The sequence below is a fragment of the Populus trichocarpa genome, chromosome 15 (genome assembly GCF_000002775.5).
Source record: "Populus trichocarpa isolate Nisqually-1 chromosome 15, P.trichocarpa_v4.1, whole genome shotgun sequence".
NCBI classification, from domain to species: domain Eukaryota; kingdom Viridiplantae; phylum Streptophyta; class Magnoliopsida; order Malpighiales; family Salicaceae; genus Populus; species Populus trichocarpa.
In genome coordinates, this window is record NC_037299.2 from 629,211 (window position 1) to 653,837 (window position 24,627).

A 24,627-nucleotide genomic window follows, 5' to 3' on the forward strand; every position below is an offset into this window, starting at 1 on the left:
TCCTGTATTTGATATCCAACATGGTATAGATTTTGAGCAACCTTCTAAACTTATTCATGCCTTGTTTTCTGTACTTACATGCCATAAATCTTAAGGAGAGCTTCTTAAGTTTTTACCCTTTATTCATGACAAATTGGATAAAAATAATCTCAATTCATTAGGTTATGTTTAATTCATATCCACCCAGATTCAAAAAAGTGTTTGTTTCCTTCTGCACTTTGAGTCATACAATATTCATGGTCAAAAACCTAGAATGCCTGAAATTCTTCTTTCCATGTCTCCTTAAGCTGTGTCTTTTGCATGTATAGTTTATTATTTACATATTAAAATTATAAAATAAATTCAAGCAATGAACAATACAAATTTAAAATTGATTTACTTGAGTATCATAATACATTTAATATCAGATATTATTTTATAATATAAATTAGAATCAATAAAAAATTATAAATAAATAGTGCTAAATCATCTAAAATATTACAAATAGTTGAGCAAAATATTTATGTGATTATTCTACCAATTTTAATATAAAGGACTAATTGGTTATACATAAATTGTAACATCTTTTATCCTTGACAATCCTTTTAAAACACCTTACATCATTATTTTTATATTTGACATAAAAAAAATATGTTAATGCTACTTTGAAGACATAAGTTGTTTTTACCATTAATGGTGAGATTCAACTAACTATAGTTTATGAGCTAAACAACCAGACTCAGACTATACTTGGATTGTCAAAGAGATATCATAGTAGCTTAATCATGATCTTTGAGAGTATTATTGGAGCTGCCTTGAATAGCACTCAGCGGGATCGAATTTCTTTAATTTTGAGAGAGTTGATGGGGACACGAAACCCAATATACAGGTTGTGCACGCACATGATCATCGATGATGGAGAATAACCTAGCCCAAAACTCTTAAGTTGAGAGATTTGACACATCCAAAATCAAGTTATTGAATTTTATTATTAGGTTTTAATTTATGTTTTTTTATTCAACTCTTATTATTTAGTGGGTTTTAACTCAAAATTCAATTAAGATTAGGTTTTATTATTTATATATAATTTTCTTAACGTTACAGTACATTTTCAATGAATTAAATAAAATTTTGAGAGTTGTATAGTTTTTCAATCTCCATTATTTATTTTCTTTCTTCTCTTTCTTAGACTTTTTTTTTAGCTTCTTCTCTTTCTCACTTCTTTTCTTAAATCTTTATGTATTTATGTAGTGCAGAGATTTTTTCTCCATGCCCATCACTTTCCTTCTTCTTCAACAAATCTTTCTAGGAGAACATGCTATAAGCAATTTAGGTCTATAGGCAGCTTTTACCATTTTCCACTTCTTTTTCTCGTAACTCTGGCAATGCTTCTCTAGGTCAGTACAATATGCTGATCGAGGCCATCGTTTTCTTCCATAGATGGGGTTCTAGGGCTAGTCTCTGGTTCTAGCTAGACTAGTACAAGTTGATGGTAAAGCTTTAATTATGGTACCTTAGATTATAGAGAATTATAAATGTTGCCCGCACCACACATTAAAGGTTCCAAAAACAAGATGAAATCATGGAGGGTTAGCTTGATGAGAGATTTATATTTTGTCTTTTAATCAGATTTTGAAATTAGGTTTTTTTTTTTTAAAATATGAAATCTTTTATAATACATAGACTAATTGTGTGGAATGAGTGTTTTTAATAAAATCATTCAGAAATAAGTTTAATTTTGATTAATGGATAAACTGACTCTAAATTAAAGACATTTATTATTGAATAAAAAACACAATAATAAAGATGAGAAATTCAATTCTTGTGTTAGAATATATTGTAATAATATTCTCAAAATATTGCATTTTATAATTCTTTATTCTCTTATAGTTTCTTTATGTTATATATAGTAACTTGTAAAGCCAATTTAATTTAATTTCTTTTTAAGATATATATATATACACACATACAGGTGCAAACAATCGAAGCACATGAGAAGAATCAAGAGGGTAAGGATATCAAGATCGATCGATACACTCCAAAAACCAAGAGATACATATATCATCAAACTCCTAATTCACTGAATTTGTGATTGCCTTTCAATTTCAAAGGTAAAAAGAAGAAGAAGAAGAAAAAGGTGAGTAAAGATCAAAGGCAATGCATGCTTATTATACATTGTATAAAGAGGAAAGTGGGCATGAGTGGGTGCCCATACTCATAAACACTATTCAGAGAAATGCAACCATCAAAGACCCACCCCACTAGCTTGTTTGGTGGAAAACTGTCTACTACACAACCTTTTTTACTCAGATTTCAACATGCATAAATCCAGCCGCAGAACTACGGATTATCTTAGGTCCATCAGCACAAATATCAATATCATTATCATATTTTCCCTTTCACGTTTTGAAAGCAAGAACCCAGAATAAAAAACAAAACATTTTTCCTCATATTATATCTATGACACAAAGATTTATGTTTTTTTTTCTGTGCTAGGTCAACTTGATTATGGGCATGCAATGCATGTAATATCTAATTTTTTTACATCCAATTATAGTTTTAATTTCCCCCCCTTCTTGGCTAAAAAAAAACATAAAATTTGCAATTGAGTTGTTAATTTACAGAATTTTAGTAGCTATGGTTTTGCATGCAGGAGGGACCAGTGTGCCCTAACTTTGCAACTCATATCTCGATAGAACTGAAAGAATGCCTGCATCCATCGAGGCCGGACTCAAAAAATGCCATGATTGAAGGACGTGTGGGTCTTTTTTTCAACATAAAGAAAGAATCAATGGTCTGATAAAAATATCCTCATCACCACTTTTTTCATAAATAAAAAGTGACAAAAATCTTGAGCTAAAATAGAATTATATAAGATGCCAATAATATTTTTTTAAATCCTTTTTTAGGGAGCTAGCCATTGTTTCTTCTCTTTTTTTAGAAGGCATTCTTCATATGTTCTGAAAGTGCTCCAATCGGGCATCGTGCTTGGACACATAGCAAAAACTTTTTGCGAAGATATTTTAGGCATGGAGAAGATTATTTCTTGAAAATCAGACAACAAAATATTTTAATTCTGGACACAAAAAATTACTAATAGCCTTTCCTAATTAACTAGAGTGAATTACAACTCAAACCCTACATTTTTAAGAAAAAACTATTTAATTCCTCTTATTTCAAAAATAATTTCCCAGTTAGTAAAGTTATAATAAAAACTGATGAGAAAAAAATTAATTATCATAGCTCCACATCTCACGTCTGACGAAAAATTAATAGAAGAATTAAGTTATGTTTCACTCTTCCACCTTCTCTTTATTAATTATTTGAGTGTTGATAATTAAGATGGAAAATCTTCATGCACACATGACTTATTTTGTACAATATAGTTTCTATTATTAGGCCTAAATAATGCAAGATTTTTTTCAACAAGCCCAGCTAGATCATCACCCCAGACTCCGAGCAGACGCCATGGATCAACTGCAAGAGGGATCGATTTTCTACCAATCGATCGAGGCCTGAAGAAAATAAAGTTTCCATCCAAGGGAAGGTTATGCCCACACCAGACTCACATGCAAGCTAGCTCTACATACATTCATTATTGAATGAAATACATTAATGTCCACACCTCGCAATCTAACTTTTCTACAAGTGGTTTGTAGGCTTGGCTTCTTGTATACCTCCTGGGCAGATCTTAGATGCCATGGTAGGCTACTTGCAGTATTGAAGAGAGGAGCATGGCCAGTCCTTTTGTCATTTTGTTGCATCATGAAGGTAATTATGGTGACCACAAGCAGCGATAAGGATTTGTTGTTTTATTCCCATATTGATTAGCACTCATGCAACAATATGTCATCATGGCTTGATTAAAAAACGTAGAAAATAAATATCCCTAATTAAATTCTTAGATTTCCAATTATTTATATATAAACAATTATAGAATTTATTGATTAATCGAGATATTATTTAAATCGGGACTAAACAAAAATATTAATTATTTAATTAAAGCTATTGATTAATTTATATTGTAAATCACAATGATTAACAAGCTAATATTTGTGTAAGAGCTAGCATGCAATGTTGTTGATCAAACGATTATAATCCATAAAAGCCAAATAATTAATAGTATCAAACATAAATTAGGTAAGACTACTTCAATTGTCGGCCATAACGTGATTTTCCCTCTTTTAATGAATAGACTTCGAATCAAAATTATTGAGAATTACATTATCAAATTTCAACAATATTGTCACCTACTTATATCTTATAATTTAACTATGTCGGCAGCCATAAATTATCAAGTAACTTGTTGAGGAGCCATTCATGTGCCACATAACCTAAATACGTGACCTAGCTTTACAAGGACACAAAGACAGAGGTGCATCCTCTCCGGTCTCTACTCCAAAACCCTAAGCTAGCTCTTACCTTTCTATCCAGCTCTGTGGATGGATCGAGCACCGATAAACGTAGGAAATGGTTGACAAAACAAGAGCTCTTGTGGGGCCTAAAATTTCAAGCCTTGGGATCATCATCTAATATTGTCAAAGACGAGGTTTTGAAGGCAAAGAAAAAAAAAACATAAATACAAGTCAACCATTAGCAGAATCTGGTGCTGTTTCTCAACAACAAGAGCAAACCACCCATGCAATACCATGAACTGTATGGACATTATTAGGGCTAGAATCTTGGGGTTGTGCGTGTGTTTTTTCCAGAGAATGATTTGTTGCTTAAGAAGAAGGCAACTTCATGGATTAAATTATGTCCACTCACAAGTAATGCTTTAGAATTTTACAACTCATGAAACTCGTCATACATACGATGGAATCTTGTTGTCCAAAATTATTGAAGAAGAGAAACATCCCATAATTCCAAAATATATATATGGTCGTGCATGTTGTAAATTGTTAGCTTCCCGCTTACTTAATTACCCTAATATTTATACGTTGGTACACCAACTTTTGCCCTAATATTTGTTAGCAAAACATGCCCACATGGCATTCATGTGCATGAAAAGCATTGTACCATGTCGGAACTTTAATAAAAATCACGGGAAGCTGTTTGAAACTTGGAATTTGCTGGATATCTTAGAGGTATTAATTATTGATTCTGCTTACATGGACTCTACATCTTGAGCTGTGCTCATGCATGACGATATTGATGAGCTCCCATAACGTAATATATAAGCGTGCTCCCTGTATATTTTCCATAGGTAGATGACCCTCCTTTCTTTCAGAAATTTTGAGCTGTCGGCAATTGATTGTCGAAATTCGCGATTTTTCTTGTACACTTGATATGAAACCTATCAAGAAATCAAATCACTGAATTTTATGGGGGAAAAAACAACAAAAATAATTTCTAATCACTATATATAAGCAGTGTGAGCGTGCATATCATCAATTGGAGTTTGCCAGTGTTAAGCCGAATGACATAAAAAAGAAGGTAGAAAAACCATCATTATCAGGAGCTCAATATCTGGTGGACGACAAGCCCTTTTAGACTTTTCCATATGGTGCTAATTATTGCAAGCGTAACTTAATTAATTTCCGCATGGTTAATCTATTTTTGTGGACTTTATAATATGATTGATTTCCATGGTTTGAATATTTAATCACCCAAAGTTTTTATATGGATCTTGATGCTTGGATAAAAATTATGGTTCTTATTAAATCCTAAAATTGTAACTCTAAGCTGGAAATGTAGAAATCTTAGTTATTTTCGGTTTTGTTTTTTTTTTTTTTCTAGTTTTTGTTTTTGTTTTCTGTTTCTGTTTTTGTTGTAATAAATTAGCATTGATTTTTTTTCCTTGTTTCTCCAAATTTGTTCTTTCACTACCAGAAAATCGATAAATACAAACGGAAATACTGAGAGAATATTTTTGTTGGTAAATTACCGATCTGATTTAGCCAAAAGATTTCAAAGCTATATAGAAAAAAATAATCAAAATCTAAAATTAACTAAAAAATCAAGACAATAAAATCAACATTTTTAAACCTAACTTAAAGACTTTTCAAGGCCTTGAACAATCATGGTGATTATGTTATTAGAGAATTATCTTTGACTTCGTTGTCCGAACTCATCAAATATATATGACTAAATATGTATGTGTTTATTCAAAAAAAAAAGAAAAAAAGGAGAAGCAATCAAAATTGACTTGCGTACCATGCATCAACACATTTGTCTCTTAACGAGTATGACCTTGTGTGCTTGCTACCACACAGAAAAGTTGAAAAAGCAAGGTCGGGTGTAGAATTAGCTGGAACATTGTATTATTAGTGTCTTCTTGTCTTGATACGAGGCAAACATGAGCAGCTTAATCCTCAAAGGTAATCATTAGTCTTTTTTTTCATCATAGGGTGTATAATATATCGAGTGCTTTGCCCTAAATCTCAAGGGATAGGTAAATTACATGATTAAAGAGGTTTACTTTATATTTATCTTAAAATAGTATTAATTAAAAGAATTTTGTTCCCTGAGTATATTGAACTAGTATAAAGAATATATTTTTAAAATCATTAAAGAAAGTATTTAATCTTGATTGAAATGGTAAATCACCCTGAAACACCTTCAAATAGCACTGAATAAAAAATAAAAATGAGTATTTTGGCATGATTCATTGTCATGGTCGGCCTCTCAACAAAGTACAAATAAATTAACGTCTCTTGTGCATTAAGACAAAGACCAAACAAATTTCCAGGATACAATGATGTGGTCGGTTACTCTACAAAGTGGAAAGAGTTAAAAATAAAAAGAAGAACAATCATGCTAGGGTTCATCACCAAACCTTGAAGTAAATTGTTCGATCATTTGGAAACAAGCATCCCTTTTGCCTTTTGACTTTTAGGGTTTTGTATATTTCTAATGAAGACATAATTAAACCGGTTAAAGCAGACTTAATAAGTGCCAACTTAACCTTTAATTTTGCTTCTACAATGACCCTATCGATTGCTTTTCTTAGCTAGGTATGCCTTTAGCTCGGCATGACCTTTCATGTCCTCTCTTTTTTCTGTGTTTTTGCTGCCATAATCGATGTAATACGTACTCCATATAGCTAGAATCAACACTTTTTGGTTTGATTTAATGGAATATATCCCATTTTAAAATTCACTTAGCTAGAGCATTTCACACAATCAAGGAGTCAACTTTCTCTTGTTACATTACACAATTGATTTTTTCTTCATCCATTGGATGAGAGTCCCGCGAGGGGGTCCAACTATTAAAAATAAATTACACAAATTAATAATAGTTTGAATGAGATATATATTGGATAAAATATATGGTTTGTATCGTACTAATCAATTATTAGATTGATTTCTGTTTTTATAAGGTTTTTTTCTTAAAGAAAAAAATTATCAGAGTTGAAAGAACAGATCAAGGAGAACCTCACTACAAGCTTATTGGTATTTAGTTTCTTTTAAATAAGATATTTTTCATTTACCTGAGTATTTGAAATAAATAAGAGGTTTAGTATTAATGAATTAGAAGGGAGCAGAAAATTAAAAAAAAAAAAACAGTGTGCATATACAGAATTTAATTTTCAAAATATATATATTGTTACTTTTGATTAAATTATTTTACTTAATCTATAAAATCTACTTGTAAATAATAAATAAATTCTATAGTGAAAATTAGCTACCATAAAAGAGTCAATAGTGAACTTTCCCGTATATTACATACATAGTCTTATTATTTTGAAGTTCATTAATTATTGGCTATTAGTGTTAATACTCTTGCTAATTATTAAAAATGATCATGTGATCCTGACTAATGGTGGGAGAATCACTCTCTAATTATTGATACTATTTTAAATATTTCACTTTTGCCTTGACAAGATATATAAGAATTTGTTCTTGATCACATATACCTCTTAAGAATCCAATCAATTATTATTAATTAAAAAAACATGCTTACATCATTTTTAAAGGAAATATGGGGTCCCATTGGGGATGAACAAACATGAAATTTGAACAACTAGTGAGATGATAATTGCAATAATGCCCTTATTAATGGGCAAATGCACACCCCATGCCCTGTTAAGGAGGTCAGATCATCAGTAGTCTTGACCAGTAGTCCAGTAGGGTTATTTGGGCAAAGAACAAGGCCAGACATGGCAGTGTAAGAGAAAGCTCGCCATGCCCATGCTTCTTTGTAAATTAAGAGCAAATGGGGAAGGTGAGGGGTGGGGGACAAATGTGACAATGTTGACATTTATTAAATATTTATAAACCACAAAAATATTATTATAAAGGAATAAGAACAACATAGGAGTCTTATGCTCTTCATATATGGACGACCCATTATTGCTACCACTTTTGTCGGCCTCCGGCCATTGACTCCTCCGTCTTAGGACGGTCATCACTCACCTGATCCTTCCATTAACATTATTAATTGCTTAATTTTGACATAAATTCCGGGATCAATGAAAAGTGCAACCAATCATAATAAATTGTATTTGGAGCATGGTAATAAAACCGGGTTAATTCAAGTTTTGAATGGTTAACATCTATATAATCGACTGGATTATATTGAATTAAATTTTTTTTGAAACTCAATCAAAAATAGAATTCAATTACTTTTTTTATAAACATAAAGACTAAGTCTATTTATAATCTTTATACTATGCTATATTTATATAAAATAGAGGAGTACAAATGTGGAGTGTCTAATAATTAATTTCTCTTAATCTTGTACTATAATAATGAGAATAAATAATCTTTTATAATTTGCTAAATCTTGATCCCATTTTTCAATATCTTGAAGAATATTTTCTCAATTGCTAGATCTGAAACAAATATTTTTATAGTGGTGGGAACGTTCTCTTGAAATATTTTCCAATTTATACACATGGAAAGGGTTCATTATGAAAATTTAAAGTCTAGAGTTTATTTCATAAAAAAAAAAAAGTGTATGTAATTTATAAATTTAGTTATTAACAAATCAATCGATTATTATTAAAAAATTTAATAAATTTAGTTCCGACGAACATTAACGATATACTATTTGAAATTAATTTTTAATAGTTTCATGTATTAATTTGTGGCATGGTTCAATCTTTACGAGTAATTTTCTTCTATTTTGTCTCATAAATCAAGCCATCACATAAAAAATTCCACCCTTATAGTAGTTCGTAAGTCAATATAAAAAAAAAAAAGAGTCCCTTCTTAAGAAGAAAGGTCAACGAAAAAAAATTAGACTCGCCTTGCAAATGAGAAAGGTTGTAGAAGAGCCACTTGGTTCACCTAACATGGTCTCTGTCATCCAACACAGAATGGAAAATACCTCTAATAAATTCTTAATTAATAGATATTTTTTTAAAAAAATTCATATTTTACTAGTGAACGACATCTTCCTCTCTAAATTTCCAAGTCAAAATTTGAAGTTTGACCTTTTAATAAAAAGCAGGAATATATATAGTACAGCTTCTTGTAGTGGCTTTGAGACTAGAGATAAAAAGGAAATAATGTAATTGCTTTGTCTAAGTAATGGTAGCTCTGGTTAAAGAATAATATAAATTATATCTTGAAATCTCGTTTAACAACTAAAGTTTTTAGGTTGAATTAGTTCTTTGACATGATATCAGATCCTTGATGACTAAGCGGTCACGAGTTTGAATCTCACCATCCTCATTTATTTGATAAAAATTAAGCATAAGATAATGTGAGTCTGTACAAGTTTCAAGTCCAAAGAGCTTTTACTTGAAAGGATGTGTTAGAGAATAATATAAATCATATCCTAAGACCTTACCTAAACAATTTAAACTTTTAGGATGAGATAGTTTTTTTATAACACTGAATAAGAGGTTGTTTGTTTGTATTATTTGATATTAAAAAATAAAATTATTTTAAAAACTAGATTAATAATTCTTAGTACAAATATCTTCCAGTACTCTTCCTTTTCTAAAAAAAGTAGATTTATAAATATAAAATGACTTAAAATATCCACACCTTTTTCTGTTCCAAAAATGGATAAAGTCTTTAATCCAACTGGATAAGAAGCATGCCAAGACATTTGTTGATTATTAGTCTCATAGGTTGTCTTCGTTAAAGACAGCGTTTGATTATTTTCTTTAAATAAAATCGACTTGTCAATGAATATATATCTCTTTTGTATTTTATATCTTAAAAGTGCATAAATTAATTCTAAATTTATCTCAATAAAAGATTTATTTTATATTTATATATCTATATTTCTTCAATTAAATACATTTTTATCCATGTTTTTTTTTATTTCATTCTGACAATAATTAAACATTATTTTAGAAATATTCTAAAATAAAATCGATGAAGAATAAAAACATAGATATAAAATAAATATATCTATATAATATTTTTTGAAGTAAATTTATATTATTATTTAAAAAAAATGTACAAGAATATATCTTATCGATTTTGAAACAGTAATTAAATACTTAAAAATAATAATTTAGCATTATTTACATGTCAATTGTTAATCTAACTATAATCTAAACTATAGCCAATCATATTAACGAGTGTGTGTATAATCACAATGTCAATATCGATGTTTTTATTATATATTAATCCAAAAATCAAACAGTAGAAGTGATTTTTGAGAAATCCAAGAGTCCCAGCAGAAGTGATTCATGAGAAAAGACCAATAAAATAAAACTTTTTTTTATTTTTATCGTACGATTTTGCCATCCAGTCCTTTTTAAATTTATTTAAATTTGCTTTTAATATCAGAAATTCAGAATATTAAAATGGAAGAAATGAGTGCTTGGAATAGTAAAATAATATATATATTTATTTATTTAAATTTGTTTTTAATAACAGAAATTCAGAATATTAAAATGACATAAAAAATAAAAATAAAAAATTGTAAAATTACAATTCAACCGCGACTACAAATACCCTCGAAATAAAAAACAACACGGGACATGACTACAAGAGCCGGAGAGAGAGAGAGAGTTCAAAGAGCTCCGTCTCGAAATCTCGTTCCTCGGGCCATCCGTTCACGAATACCAAGGGTATTATTTTGTTTCCTGTTTTACCCTTCCGTTATTTTCTCCTAAAATCTATTCGTGCAAACTATTTTTTTCTCTTATTTATTTTTATTTTCTCCTTCTGTTATACTGGGATTGCCTCGCTTTCTTCACATATATAGCGAGAGAGACCAAAAACGCTTACAAATTTTAATGGGTTCTTTGATCTATGCTCTCTTCACTCTCAGAGAAATCTCTTAAACAAAACAAACCCATGTAAGCATTTCCTTTTTTTATTTTTGAAAATTTTATTCGAAAAAATCCGAGGTTTTTTTTGCTTGTTTAATGATAATCTTCAACTCATGATTCTGTTTCATTCTTACTAATGCAATCACATGATCTTCTACTTCATGTTAATGGGTTTTCATTTTTTTGTAATGAGTTTTTTTTGTGCAAAAGCTTCTTTTTTTTTAGTAGAAGATGAATTTTTTGGAGTTCTTGTTTGATGGTATGGTTGTTTAAGTATGGAGCTTTTTTTTTTTTTTAATTTATTGAAGGGACTAGGTTCAATGGGTGTGGATTGGGATCCATGTTGGATCTCTTGGTTTTTGTTTTATTGTTAATGTTATCATTGTTGCTCGATGTAAGAAGTTTTTTATACGGAAACTAGAGGCTGATCTTGGTTTTTGTGTATATTTTTTTGTAGTTATTTGGGATTGCTTGTGTTGAGGGATACAGGTTTAGCATGTTTCCTTGAGAAGGGCTTTCATGGGTTGAACTCAAAGAATAATGGGAAGTTTGAGTGAAGAAGAGTACCGGTTTTTTGATGCCTATGAAGACGTTGCATCAATTTCTGATGCAAAGTCTGATAGCATCGAGATATTTGATTCTCATTCTAGTTTTGATAACTCCATTACTAGGAGTCCTCCTTATGAACTGTGGATTAAGAGCCCTGGAAGTGTTCAGGAACGGCGGAGTAAGTTCTTTGATTGGATGGGAGTCGGTGTAGATCAAAATGGATATAGGAATTTAGAAGAATTTAGCTTGGAAGGAGAGAGTGATAGAATTAGAGAAAGCAGTGGGGCTGTGTTGAGAAAGTCATGTTTTGAAGATGAATTTTGTTCGACTCGATCTATGATGTCGTGTTGGTCTAATGGTGAATCTAATTTGTTAGCGGAGTTGGGTTCTGTGGAGAATTTTGTTTGCAGAGATGGGGTTTCGGGCAGCGGAATGATGTGCAATGTAGATGAATTGGGGCAGCATGGGAAAGCAAATGAAGGTTGTGAAGTGGGCTCAGAACAGTCAGTAACAGCAGAGGAATCTGAGAAAACTTCCGAGTCATATCCCTCATTTCAACAACTTGTGCAGAAAGAAGTTGGGGAACCAAATACTTTAGTGGATACTCCAAGGAGACTTAAGAAAGGGTGGCTGAGTAGAATCCGTTCCATAACATGCATCGTGGATAGGCCACAGGAAGCTGACAAATTGAGACATGATGATGATGATGCGCTTCTGAGGCACAGGGTACAAAGGATTAAGGTTCGCCGATGTGGGAAGCGAACAAAGGAACTTTCAGCTCTTTATAAAGGGCAAGATATCCAGGCCCATGAGGGTTCGATTTTAACCATGAAATTTAGTCCTGATGGGCAGTACCTTGCAAGTGCTGGTGAGGATGGGGTTGTGCGTGTGTGGCAAGTACTGGAGGGTGAGAGATCAAATGAACTTGACATTCCAGAAATAGATCCATCCTGCATGTACTTCACGGTGAACCAGCTACCCGAGTTGAAACCCCTCTTTTTTGATAAAGAGAAGACAGCTAAAATGAGGAGCATGAGGAAAACATCAGATTCTGCATGTGTCATTTTCCCTCCAAAAGTTTTCCGGATTTTGGAGAAACCATTGCACGAGTTCCATGGGCACAGTGGAGAGGTCTTGGATCTCTCATGGTCCAAGAATAATGTAAGTTGCTTCATTAAGGATGCATTTCTCTAACATCGTGAAGAAAACAAACCATAATATTTACAGAAATTCTTCTTGGTGCAGCATTTACTTTCAGCTTCAGAGGATACAACTGTCCGTCTGTGGCAAGTGGGATGTGACTGTTGCCTCAGGGTCTTCCCACATAGCAATTATGGTGCGCTTCTGGCTAATTTTAAGTTTCTTCTCAACTATGTTTTGTTAATTTAGTTGCTAGTCAAGTTGAATTACCTTCCTCTTTATTTCGTCATTTATTTATTTGTTTTGTATGTGATGCAGTAACCTGTGTTCAGTTTAACCCTGTGGATGATAATCACTTCATGAGTGGTTCAATAGACGGAAAGGTTCGCATATGGGCAGTCAATAGTCGCCAAGTTGTTGATTGGACTGATATAAAAGATATGGTTACTGCAGTGTGTTATCGTCCAGATGGGCAGGTTTGACAGTTTTCTCTCAACTCTTTTATCCTATGGAATTGAGATCTGAGGGTGTATGCTTCCATGTTAAGTGCCCTGATAGAAAATCTTTTCTCTTGTAGGGAGGGATTGTTGGCTCCATGACAGGCAATTGTCGCTTTTATAATATGTCAGGTATGCATATTCTGATAATTAGCACCTACTGCATTCTTTTTGTGTAGGACAGAGTCAAAATGCTGTTACTTTTCATTTGTAAAGGTAGTTTTTTTGACAGTATGCTCTATCCTGGTTGAATTACATATATGGGAAATCTTGCTAGTTGTAACCTATGCGATTTTAGTAGTTTTGAATGCAAGTTCATTTCATTAAGAATGTATGGTTCGTGTACATAAGCCAAATGGTGTTTGTCTCTTCTTTGAAGAACTCTTGCAATTGTGTTTTATGGATTTTGTGCATAAATTATGGGTTTGAATGGGTGATGGGTCGTATCTCAAAGAAAGTTCATAATAAATTAGGTTCCTTGGTAATAAAGATCTAGTTTTGCCTCAGATCAACTTTGAGTTTAATGCATTTAAGTTGAAATACATATTAACTAAATGGACTATTCTTTCACCCGCTGCAGACAGTCACTTGCAACTTGATGCTCAGATCTGCTTGCTTGGTAAAAAGAAGTCACCTTGCAAAAGAATAACTGGCTTCCAGGTAACTATCTTTTGCCTTCCAATGATGTTTTCGCTGTGTTTTTACTGTACATGCTGCTTACTGTTTTACCTCATTATATGCCTTCAACTTCAGTTTTCCCAACAAGACTCAAGCAAAGTAATGGTGACTTGTGCTGATTCACAAGTCAGAATTCTCCAAGGACTTGATGTGATAGGCAAATATAAAGGTATGCATTGTTAGCTCCTTTTCTTTATCTTTTTCTCAAAATCATCTTATAATTTTGCTGCTTCAGACAAGTCAGATGCTTTAGTGATAAATGTTAATTGCTTCTAGATATGCCTAGTATTTGTAGATTTCATGTTGTGAAACTCAAATGGGCGTGTAGCAATTTTATGAAACATGTGAAATATCAAACTTTGAGTAGTATCTTAGTGATCTAAACAGCACAATTTTTTATCTCTACTTTTTCTCTGTTGAACTTAAATTTTTGAATTTCTCTATGTTCTTTAGGCAATGCAGCAAACCAGATATCTGCATCTTTTACCTTGGATGGAAAACATATTGTCTCAACCTGTGAGGATTCCAGTGTACATTTATGGAATTACGTTGATCAGGAACAACCTTCTACTCCTCGATCAAAAAACTCAAGGTCTTATGAGCATTTCACTGCCAATGCATCTGTTGCAATACCTTGGTGTGGAATGAAATATGGGGGTTCAGAGAATGGATGGGGATTCCGTGTTTCAGACAATAGTTCACAGGAAGTTCTACCTCTTTCTTCCCCGGCTAGTTTTTCTCTGAGCCAAGAATATTTCGTAGAGTCTTTTCCCAAGGGTTCTGCTACTTGGCCAGAGGAAAAGCTTCCGTCGAGCCCATTATCTGCCTCCTCAACAATGCACAAATCCCAGTACAAGTTCCTGAAAAATTCATGCCAGAGCACTGCCGCTTCTCACGCATGGGGTCTAGTCATTGTGACTGCAGGGTGGGATGGAAGAATAAAATCATTCCACAATTATGGGTTACCGGTTGCTGACTGAACCGGTTGCTGACTGATGCTATAGTGGTACTGCAGTGCTTCAGAGAATCAGGATTGATCCTTTCTTTGGGATTTTTAGTGCCCCCTTTGATGGGATTACATGCCACAAAATCTGGTGCTGCGTAGGTGACCAATTAGCTTTGAGTTTGACATCATTGAAAGTTGCCAGCTTGCTCTACTTTTAATGACTAATGCATTTGTAGATGAATGTTTGAGAATTCGGGGTGGGCCCTTCTTGGATCACGGTGCGCTGTAAAGAAGCATATATGACAAGTGGTAACAGTTCTATGGTTGCGATGATTATCCAGCTTGGGGTGAGCAAGAGGCTGAGGTTAGCTTATCTTGATGCCCAGCTTAATTATAAAATTAGCTGATCTTTTTTTGCATGAGAAATTGGTGTCTGCCGGCCCAGAAAGACATGCGAGTCATGTGTTAGGAGAGGCCAATTTGCCATGCTCTCTCTTTATAATAGAGGTGCTTGTGGGACCTTTGCTTAACCTCTTTCTTTGGCTTGCTAAAATGGGAGGAGGGAATCCAGAGCTGGTGGTTGCAGTTTATTTGGGAGAAAAATGGTGGGGAACTCTGCCATTATAACTTGTTGGCCAATCTGAATGATTGAATTGTTTGTCTGCCATATCAGGCTTCATGGTAGGGTCGATTTCACCTGAGCTTGACGGTGGGGTTGTATTCTGCTTCATTTTCAGCTGAATGACTTGTTTGATTAGCCAAGTGCTTGCGAATGTGAGGCCCCCTTTTAGCTTGGTGAATGGATTTCCAGTTGAAAGCTTCTGGCGTTTAAAATTACGAGGATGCTGGCACGCGGTTGACTACTTATGATCATTGCTCGAGTGCTGTTTATCCTTTTTTGTCTCGCTAACAGAATTTTGTATATTGTATCTCTAAAATTCATTCTAACATCACTCAGATTAGTTTTGAGGTTATTTATCTTCGGAAAATGTAGAAGAGATGGCCTCTGAGTTTAGCATACGCAATTGTGGCTATGTAAATAAACCTGTTCGGAGGTTATTTTCCTTGTAATCTGTTTTGGGAAGTGGCCTGGAAAATGAGAAAACGAAAATTGAGGAGCAATACGGTTTGTCTGCCAGATAATTGTCTCTTTCTCAAGTACCATGGCTTCATTTTCATGCCCTAGATTCGTTTTTTTTTTTTTGACAAAATCTTGTCAGGAACCATTATTGCCTGCTAATCCCGTTTCAGCACTCAGCTAAAAGCTACCCAAAAAAGCAAATTCATGGTAGCTCAAGGCACTTTAATCAGCAATCTGTTGGCATCACACAGCATGCATCAACAGGTAAAGAAACATGGGTGTGATAAACTATAAACCTCGTTGCCCTACACTCGCTAGAACTGATTGGTTCAGATACAAGCAAGAATCAAGAAAGCATAAGCTAATTTGTTGATTTAGTTGGTAGGCCAGGCTATGGCACGAAGGTGACACCACTGCCAATTATCAAGACTTAACCCCTCTCCTTTTCTTAGACAAGAACTTGTCTTAAATCATTTCAAGGGAGTTTCAAACAAGAACAGGAGGCTGATGATGGGGATTCCAATTTCAAAACTTTGTCATCAAGTTAAGAGAATCATTATAAGAAGGAATAATACAACTCTGTGCCTGTTCTATTCTTCTTAACGTGAAACATCCACATGGCTTTGTACCGCACAATGGGTTAGGAACCTTGGATTCCTCTTAATGTATATTGCTCCATTACCTCCCAAATCCATTTTTTAGGGCAGATAGTACAGAAACAGAGCCATTAATTTGATGGTGGTTGGATGGAATCAAGGCATTGATGGGCCATATACTTAACTCTTAACACAAGATAATTAGCACTTTACAAAGAGTACGGAAGTCCCTTAATTAGGAGACAAAAATAATGACTTTGGTTTTGAGGGACAAGGCCTCTCTTGTATCATGTAAAGCTTGAGCTGTAAACCCTAAATGATCAACATCATTTGATCTGGGATCTGGGATCTGGGGTTTTTTTTTATTATTATTATTGGATTGACAAGAACTTTGTTAATGTACCCGACAAAGAAACATAGCATTTGGCAATCCCTACTCTACATAGGTTTTGCTCTCTACTTTTCATTAATGAACCTTAAAAAATAAATAAATTAATAGTTAATTACATGTGTTTCTGTTGTGTTTTGTGCTTTTGTGTCACCGACTAGGCATTCTCTGTTGGGCAGATGTGTGAGAAAAGAATCCTCTTTCTCTGTCTTAGAAGCTCTGAATATAATTAAATTATCACTAATACCAGCTTAAGATGCATGGGGATGGGGTCATTAGAGTTGATTTATGCATGTAAGGAAAAATTGGGTCATTACAAACTAAATAAAATATTTTACGCTCGATGGTTGGTTCGGAGCTATAAAGTTTTACAAAAAAAATTAAAAAGAAATTTTAATTTAGTTAAAAATTTAAGTTTACTCGTAACTCGGTCAAAAACTTATTAATTAAAAAAAATATATGTTTTTACCTTTTAATTTTTTTTTAAGTTGATCTAGATTAATTTTATTTATATTAGGTTTAATAAGAAAATTTTAAAACCCTAAAACGTGCTTGTGGCTTGGATATCAATACTAAATTCTTATCAATTGAATATTAAACAAGCTATTCACCTTCTAATTGATACATTCCTCAGAATTTTATCTCATTTTTTTATTGAATTTGAATTTAAGATTAAAAAAAAGTAAAATATTTTTATTGCTATATATTTTATATATAATTTTTTTTAATTTCTTCACTTCAAATTTGATTTAATTTAATTTTTATATCAATTTTGACGATCATTGTTTTGATTGTTATTTTTTTTCTCTTGTATTTTTTTATTTGAAATTTTTTAATCTATCAGATTTGATCCATGTTCTTTTGATTGCTATTTATTTTATTTGAAATGATTTATAAAATTAGATTGCTTTTTAATCTCATCTTTTTTAATTTTTTTATATGTTAGATTTGATCCTTATTCTTTTTATTTTTATTTCTTTTATTTGAAATAATTTATAAAATTAGATTTTTTTAATTTTATCATCTTTCAATTTTTTTATTTGTCAAATTTGGTCTTTATTCTTTTAATTTTTATTTTTTTTTTCTTGAAACAGTTTATGAAATTGAATTATTTTTTTATTTTCATCATTCTTGAGTTATTTTTATTTGTCAGATTTGGTCCTATTATTTCAATAAACTTGAAAAAATAAACTAAAATATTACCAAGTTATTTTCCAGCTTATTTTTCATGTTATAACTAAACACTAAAAAAATATTTTTTAATTTATTTTATATGACACTGTCAAACATCAAAATATAATCTAATTTTCAGGAATTTATTTTTGATGAAATCAATTTTACAAAAAAAATTACTCTGGGCAAATAAAAAGGGACTTAAATGGTATAATTGGGCAAATAATATACTGGGCTGGGCTGGAATACGGTAGGCTAGAATCACCAAACTATAGTGTAAACCAATTGAGGGGTCTTGTATTCCTCTTCAGCTCCCTAATAGGCTGGATTACTTGCTGGACTGTTCAAGCATGGGCTCGGCTTTTATATCTCATGTAATTTGGGCCAATCGTTCTGTCTTATTTCCTTTATATAATGGCCACGTGTTTGCCCTCTCAATCTTGGGCATTTGGGCCAGGCCCAGTAAAATGGAAACCATCTGCATCAATATTCTTTCCAAAACAATAAGATGTTCGTCAACTTAATCAAATAGTTGTCTCAACTCTCAACCAATCGGGATCTGACTTTTTTTTTTTTAATTATTGAGTTATAGGGTTAAAGTTAATTATTTTTTTATTAAAATAATATTGCTTTATTTTTTTTTAATTTAGATGTTTTGAGTTAGTCAAATTTAAATTGAGTTTGATTGAATAATGAATCAGTTGAATTTGATCATATTAATATATTTTTTTGTTTAAATTAAATTTGGCTTGGGTAACGTTTCGTGATTGTGGGTTTTTTAGGTTAATCTATTAAGTTAGATCGAGTTTAATAACTATGCTAAATCCAATGAATTTATGGTTGAAATTTTTGAAATTATCACTACTTTTTTTAGGTAGAATTAACAAATTCTCATATTGAAAGTTAGAGTTAAAATTAAGAATAGCTCATCATAAATGTGAGCTAGTTCATACAACCGATCCCAGTTAAGGATATCTTGATGCATGAGTTGTAGCCAAAATTATAAAGTTTTACAAGGTGATTGAAAGGGAAAATAAGTTTTGGATGTGACTAATTTACTAAAGCAAGAGTTCATATCCAAAGAAAAAAAATTCTGAAAAAAAAACACTCTTGAATGCATTAATTCAAAATAAATTAATGAATTATTCAATAATCAATCAAAAAGAAATTTAAGCTCTATTTGATGGTGTACTTGTAATGTATTTGAACTAAAAACAATTAAACAAATTGAAATTGAAATTATTGAATAAAATAATAATAAAAACATTAATTTAAAAACAGCAAAAATGTGATATTACGATATACATATTTTATGTGAAATTTGGTAAGATGATGTTGTTAATAATATTGTAAAATAAAAATAAAAACATGCCATAAAATATAAGTCCATCCTATTAAAATATTATAAAGTAATATAAAACAATTTTTATAACCTAGCCTAATCCTTTAAGTTTTTGAGTTGAGAATACGAGATCACACTTAAGCTTTTCCATACCATATTTTGCATGGACAAGAGGTGTTAAAAATATATAATTCATCATTAATATTTATATTATTTGAACTGATTTAATAAACAGTCAAAGTTATATATAATGTGGATGTTATATATAATAATAGATTGAAAAACAAAAAAAAAATATTATCAGTCGGGTGGCAGATCAATAAATATTTCGACTCCAATGTTCTATTTAGTGGAATTTATATTAGATTTTTTTAATATAATAAATTTTTTTTTGCTTTTTGCTAAAGAAAAGAGAATTTAATGGTTTTATAAGATATAAAAATTATATCTAATATTTATAAGGTGCCTAAGTACTTATAATTCATGTAGATCCATGAAAATTAGTAATATAAATCTAACTTGTGAATATTTTGTAATATTCACAAAAAAAAATTATCTCATAATATATATTTAATTTGAATATATTTCATCTTCAAGTCATGAATTTCACGTGTTAGCTTAGTTTTGTTCAAAGTAATATTTTATTTATTTATTTGTTGTTATTATTATCTAATTTTTATTATATTATTAAATCAATTAAAATTTAACATGATTATCTTTTATTTCTTTAAAAACGCAACCATCTCCTATTATTAAAAAATATATTCCCTCCTGCGGCATCGAGCGGGCACTAATCTAGATTCTCTTCTAAAGGCCCTCGATCGGTTTCCCATTAATTCCAGACCTCCACTCGCCTCTCAAAATCTGCTGTTCTGTAAAAGTGAGAGACCCTTCACATTCCCTTACAGGTTTCTTCTTCTTTTTTCTTAAAGTTCGAAGTTTGCAAATGTGTTGCTTCAGCATTTTTTTCTTAAAATGGTAACCAACACTGAATATTCTTCTTGAGGTCTACTGGTCTCTTGGCATAGATTTATCTTTCACGAGCAACTGGTATATATATCTTTGGTGAATAATTGAAAACAGAAACAGATAATTTCTGCTATTCAAAAATCAAATCAACAGCATGGCCCTGAATGGATATAAATTCCAGCCTGATCTCAGAAACCAGCAATCCCATGGAGGATTGTAGAACAACTACAAGTCTTCCTTTGGTACATTCTTAAAATGGTTCATCGTGTTTTACTTTGAAAACGTGAAATGTAAGTGTCAAGGACATCATAGCATAGGATAACAATGTCTCAAAATATTTGCAGGAGCAGGCTTCTCAAATGCTGTTATAGACCGAGTCAACTTCGGAAAAGCAAATCTCCAAGGAGCTGTGTTTAAGAACAGTACTGTACTATCAGACTCCACAATTGTTGAAGCTCAACTGGAAGATGCTGTTTTCAAGGACACCATTATCGGCTACATTGATCTTCAATTCAGAAGAAGATTTGTACAAATACATCAATCAGTCCAGATGGAAGGGGTGAGCTGGGCTGCTGATGAGCTCAAGTTTATACCATGTCCAGCTTAATCTCCATCGAGATAAATATATGCCCTTAAATGTTAGAAATAGACAATCATGTTGAGTGGTTCCAAATTGATGTAGTATATATACTAGTCTCAGTGAGTCTTGATCACAAAACATCATGAAAGCTACCAAAATGAGACTAACCACTGGTTCTTGTCCCTCCCATGTGCCATGTTTTGTAGCCCTAGCTAGTGCTTGGTGCATTTTCAGCCAACAAAAGGAAAAAAACACAACTATCAATCCTTTCAACCATCACTAAAATATCCCAGAAGTAGGTATTCCTTCAATAATAAGTGCTTGAAAAATAATAATTCTGGAACTGGAAACTACGAGTCCAATTGATGTGAAGTTTTAATAGCTTTCCTTGTTATGAGACCGCGGTAGTTCGATGATACTAGTATAGATACTAGTCTTGATTATAATGCGAGTTGAATTTTTTTTTTAAAAAAAATATAACAAAAAATATTTTTGTTATAGAAATTATTTAATATTTTTATTTAACCCAACTCACTGTATCTTTTTTGAAATTTTTTTACCCGACTTCTTGTCTAACATCAAGTTAAAATCAAATTGCATGGAAGTTATCGACTTGGTCGATCCAAAAGCATCTCGGTTGACTAGTAAACAACAGCTAATGATAATGTTAAAAAAAAAAAGATGAAATTAAAATTAAAAAAAACACCTATCGATCCAATTTCTATTACCTTACACGAGTTTAAAATTAAAATATGTGAAAGTTACATTTACATGACTCAGTTGATATGGTTGGTTTAAAAGCAACTTGACTAGCTAATAAAAAAAATAAGGATGAAATTGAGAAAATATAAAATTAAAAGAAAATTTTTTCGATCCAACTCCTTATTTATTCTAGGTATAAAATTAAATAATATAAAAGTTGTTTTGACTTGATTTAATTCACTTGGTAAATTTGAAGGTAATCTAAATGACTATTAAAAAAACATAATAATGAAATTGAAAAAAAAAAGAAATTAAAACAAAAAATTGGAGAAATGAAAAATAAAAAAGGTGGCTGAACTGAGAGAGAGAAAAAAACTTCATTGTTCATAATTTCATATGATCAATAAACCTTTGTAACGATTCTCACTTTACTTGGTATATATTTAATATATTGGCTCCTCGAAATCTAAAACGCGCATCTAGTGTAGTGGTATCATAGTACCCTCCCACGGTACTGACCGGGGTTCGATTCCCCGGATGCGCATTTTTATTCCTATTTCTTTTTGATTTGGCAAACTACGTTAAGGCCCACCAAATTATCAACAGATTTCAAACAGGTCCTCATTCTACAAAAAGTTTCAAAATATTTCAGAACAAATGTTTCAGAATTGATGCAATATCAACCTTACCACATCAAATGCTAAGTGTTTTTTTTTTTTTTTTTAAGTGAGACACATTATTATGGGACCCCACTTTAAGAACATGCTTAAGTATATAGTTCACAATATTTTTGAGTTTTTTCTTCTTCTTTTTATAAAGCATTTCTCAAGGATTATTGACACAAATATAGATATATAAATTATGCTAAAAATCCTCATCAAAGTAATAAAATATCCAAAAAAAAAAAAACCCTACACCATAAACTAAGTATGGATAATCTCTTCCATAAAAAAAGTAAGCATGAAACTAACGAGTGGATCGCATTTAGTTCTTGAAAGAACGATGGAAAAGAAGAGGGAAAATCATCATCAATACATGCTTCCTTTGATTCTAGCTAGCTAGGCCCTCCTCCCACTTAGGATGCCCCATTTCACTCAGCCGTGCTGGTTAGGGGAGAGGGTAGGTGTCTCTAATGGCTCTAGATTCTCGTATGTGTTAGAATTTGAGTGAGGGATGATATTTGCAATCATTGGATACACCTACCCCATTTCAATCGTTTTGTGAAGATGCTTGCTTACATCACAGGAGACGTACGAGTCCATGACTCTGATATATTTCAGCATCATGATCATTTCCTGCATGGTACTCAGATCGAGAAAGGTATATATTACAGACCACATCTTGTCCATTGCCTCCGGCTAACTCCATTTCAGCAAACTGATCTTGGCTCATATGAGGTGTTTGAGAGTGTGGTTGTGGTTGCTTTTTAAAGTGCTTTTTATTTAGAAAAGTGTGCCAATAATATTTTTTTATTTTTAAAAAATTATTTTTGAGATCAGCACATCAAAATGATTTGAAAACATCAAAAATATATTACTTTAAAGCAAAAAAAAAAAAATTCAAATTTTTTCGGAAGCGCTTTTAAAAAGCACTCCCAAACAAGCAATATCCTTGTGCATTCCTTCAAAAAAAATAAAAAAATGCCGATCTCTAGTGAAAGCTGAAGCTTTGTGTTTTAATATATCAAACAATTAAGTTAATTCAACAATTTAAATTATTAATTAAAATTTCAACATATAATTTATATTATTTTGTAATATATCTTTTCTTAAATAGAGGTGATGAAATTCAAATTCGTGATTACTTGATCATCAAAACTATGATATTATGTTAAATAACTATACCAACTTAATAACTTAAGTTATTAGGTTATTAGGTAAGGATCTAATATAAAATTTATATTATTCTTTAATATAATGTAAACATGATAGAGCCCTCTCTTAAATATAGATACATAGTTTTGCAATGATTATTTTAATGTATTTCTCACATTCATGTGGTTTGGTTCATGGACAAAAATTAATACTTGTGTATTTGTGACATGTCTCGCGTATATGGAAGAGAGGAAGAACTTGTTTCTAGTTTAATGAATGATTCAGCATTGTAATTCTTATATATTCAACATAAGTCCCACGTATTTAAAGTGTTTCTTAATTTATAATAAAAAAAAACGAGTGATTTTTCATTTTTTTTTTTTTATAACCCGGGGTGTTCGGGCCAGTTTATGCGTACTACGACTAATCTCTGGACCTATTAAACACCTTGCAAGCCCAGTGGACAGGTAAGGTACCGCGAGAGTAACAAGCATACACAAAGAGCATCGAACTCGGGTGCAGAGAAAGGGAACAAATCCCTTCCCCGTTAGGCCACGACCTCAAGTTTTTTTTTTTTTGGTTTTTCCATTTAATTTAACGCATGTAGAAGGTGTGATCCAATCGCTTTCCCCGTAGCCTTCTTACTGCGGGTGCTTTTCATATAACTTTTCGTGCCAAAATGCATGCCAATGATTTTTTTTTATTTTTTTAAAAATTATTTTTGACATCAGCACATCAAAACGATCCAAAACATACAAACCATATTAAATTTTAACAAAAAAAAAATTTAAATTTTTTGATAACGCAGCCACAGCCGTGTTCCCAAACTAATCCTAACATGTCAACAAAAGTCTGTCCTACAACTTGGCACTCACTTTGAGAAAATTAAATATAGAATTAAAAGAGACAAATCACTTGGAAATTAATCACTAAATACTTTTGTTGATTAATCTGTGGAACTAATTAATATGAAACTTTCAGAAATTAAATCTTTGAAATAAATCAAATACA

General features: G+C 31.8%; 1 protein-coding gene and 1 non-coding gene across 3 annotated transcripts; both read left to right on the forward strand.

The window, feature by feature from the left end:
- Positions 1 to 10,868: 10,868 nt before the first annotated feature.
- LOC7475169 (uncharacterized) lies at positions 10,869 to 16,093 on the forward strand. 2 transcript variants are annotated; one of them, XM_024586862.2, is made up of 8 exons: positions 10,869 to 10,957; positions 11,619 to 12,871; positions 12,956 to 13,046; positions 13,169 to 13,326; positions 13,428 to 13,479; positions 13,928 to 14,007; positions 14,101 to 14,194; positions 14,479 to 16,093. In XM_024586862.2, the coding sequence occupies exons 2-8, from the start codon at positions 11,702 to 11,704 to the stop codon at positions 15,003 to 15,005; spliced, it is 2,172 nt and encodes a 723-aa protein (XP_024442630.2). In that variant the 5' UTR covers positions 10,869 to 10,957; positions 11,619 to 11,701; the 3' UTR covers positions 15,006 to 16,093. The 2 variants fall into 2 exon arrangements, with proteins under 2 accessions (XP_024442630.2, XP_024442629.2); XM_024586861.2 differs by lacking the exon at positions 10,869 to 10,957 and adding an exon at positions 11,024 to 11,188.
- A 6,182-nt stretch (positions 16,094 to 22,275) lies between these two features.
- TRNAG-CCC (transfer RNA glycine (anticodon CCC)) lies at positions 22,276 to 22,346 on the forward strand. The gene has a single exon. It is a non-coding gene; the product is annotated as a tRNA-Gly (tRNA).
- Positions 22,347 to 24,627: the final 2,281 nt, after the last annotated feature.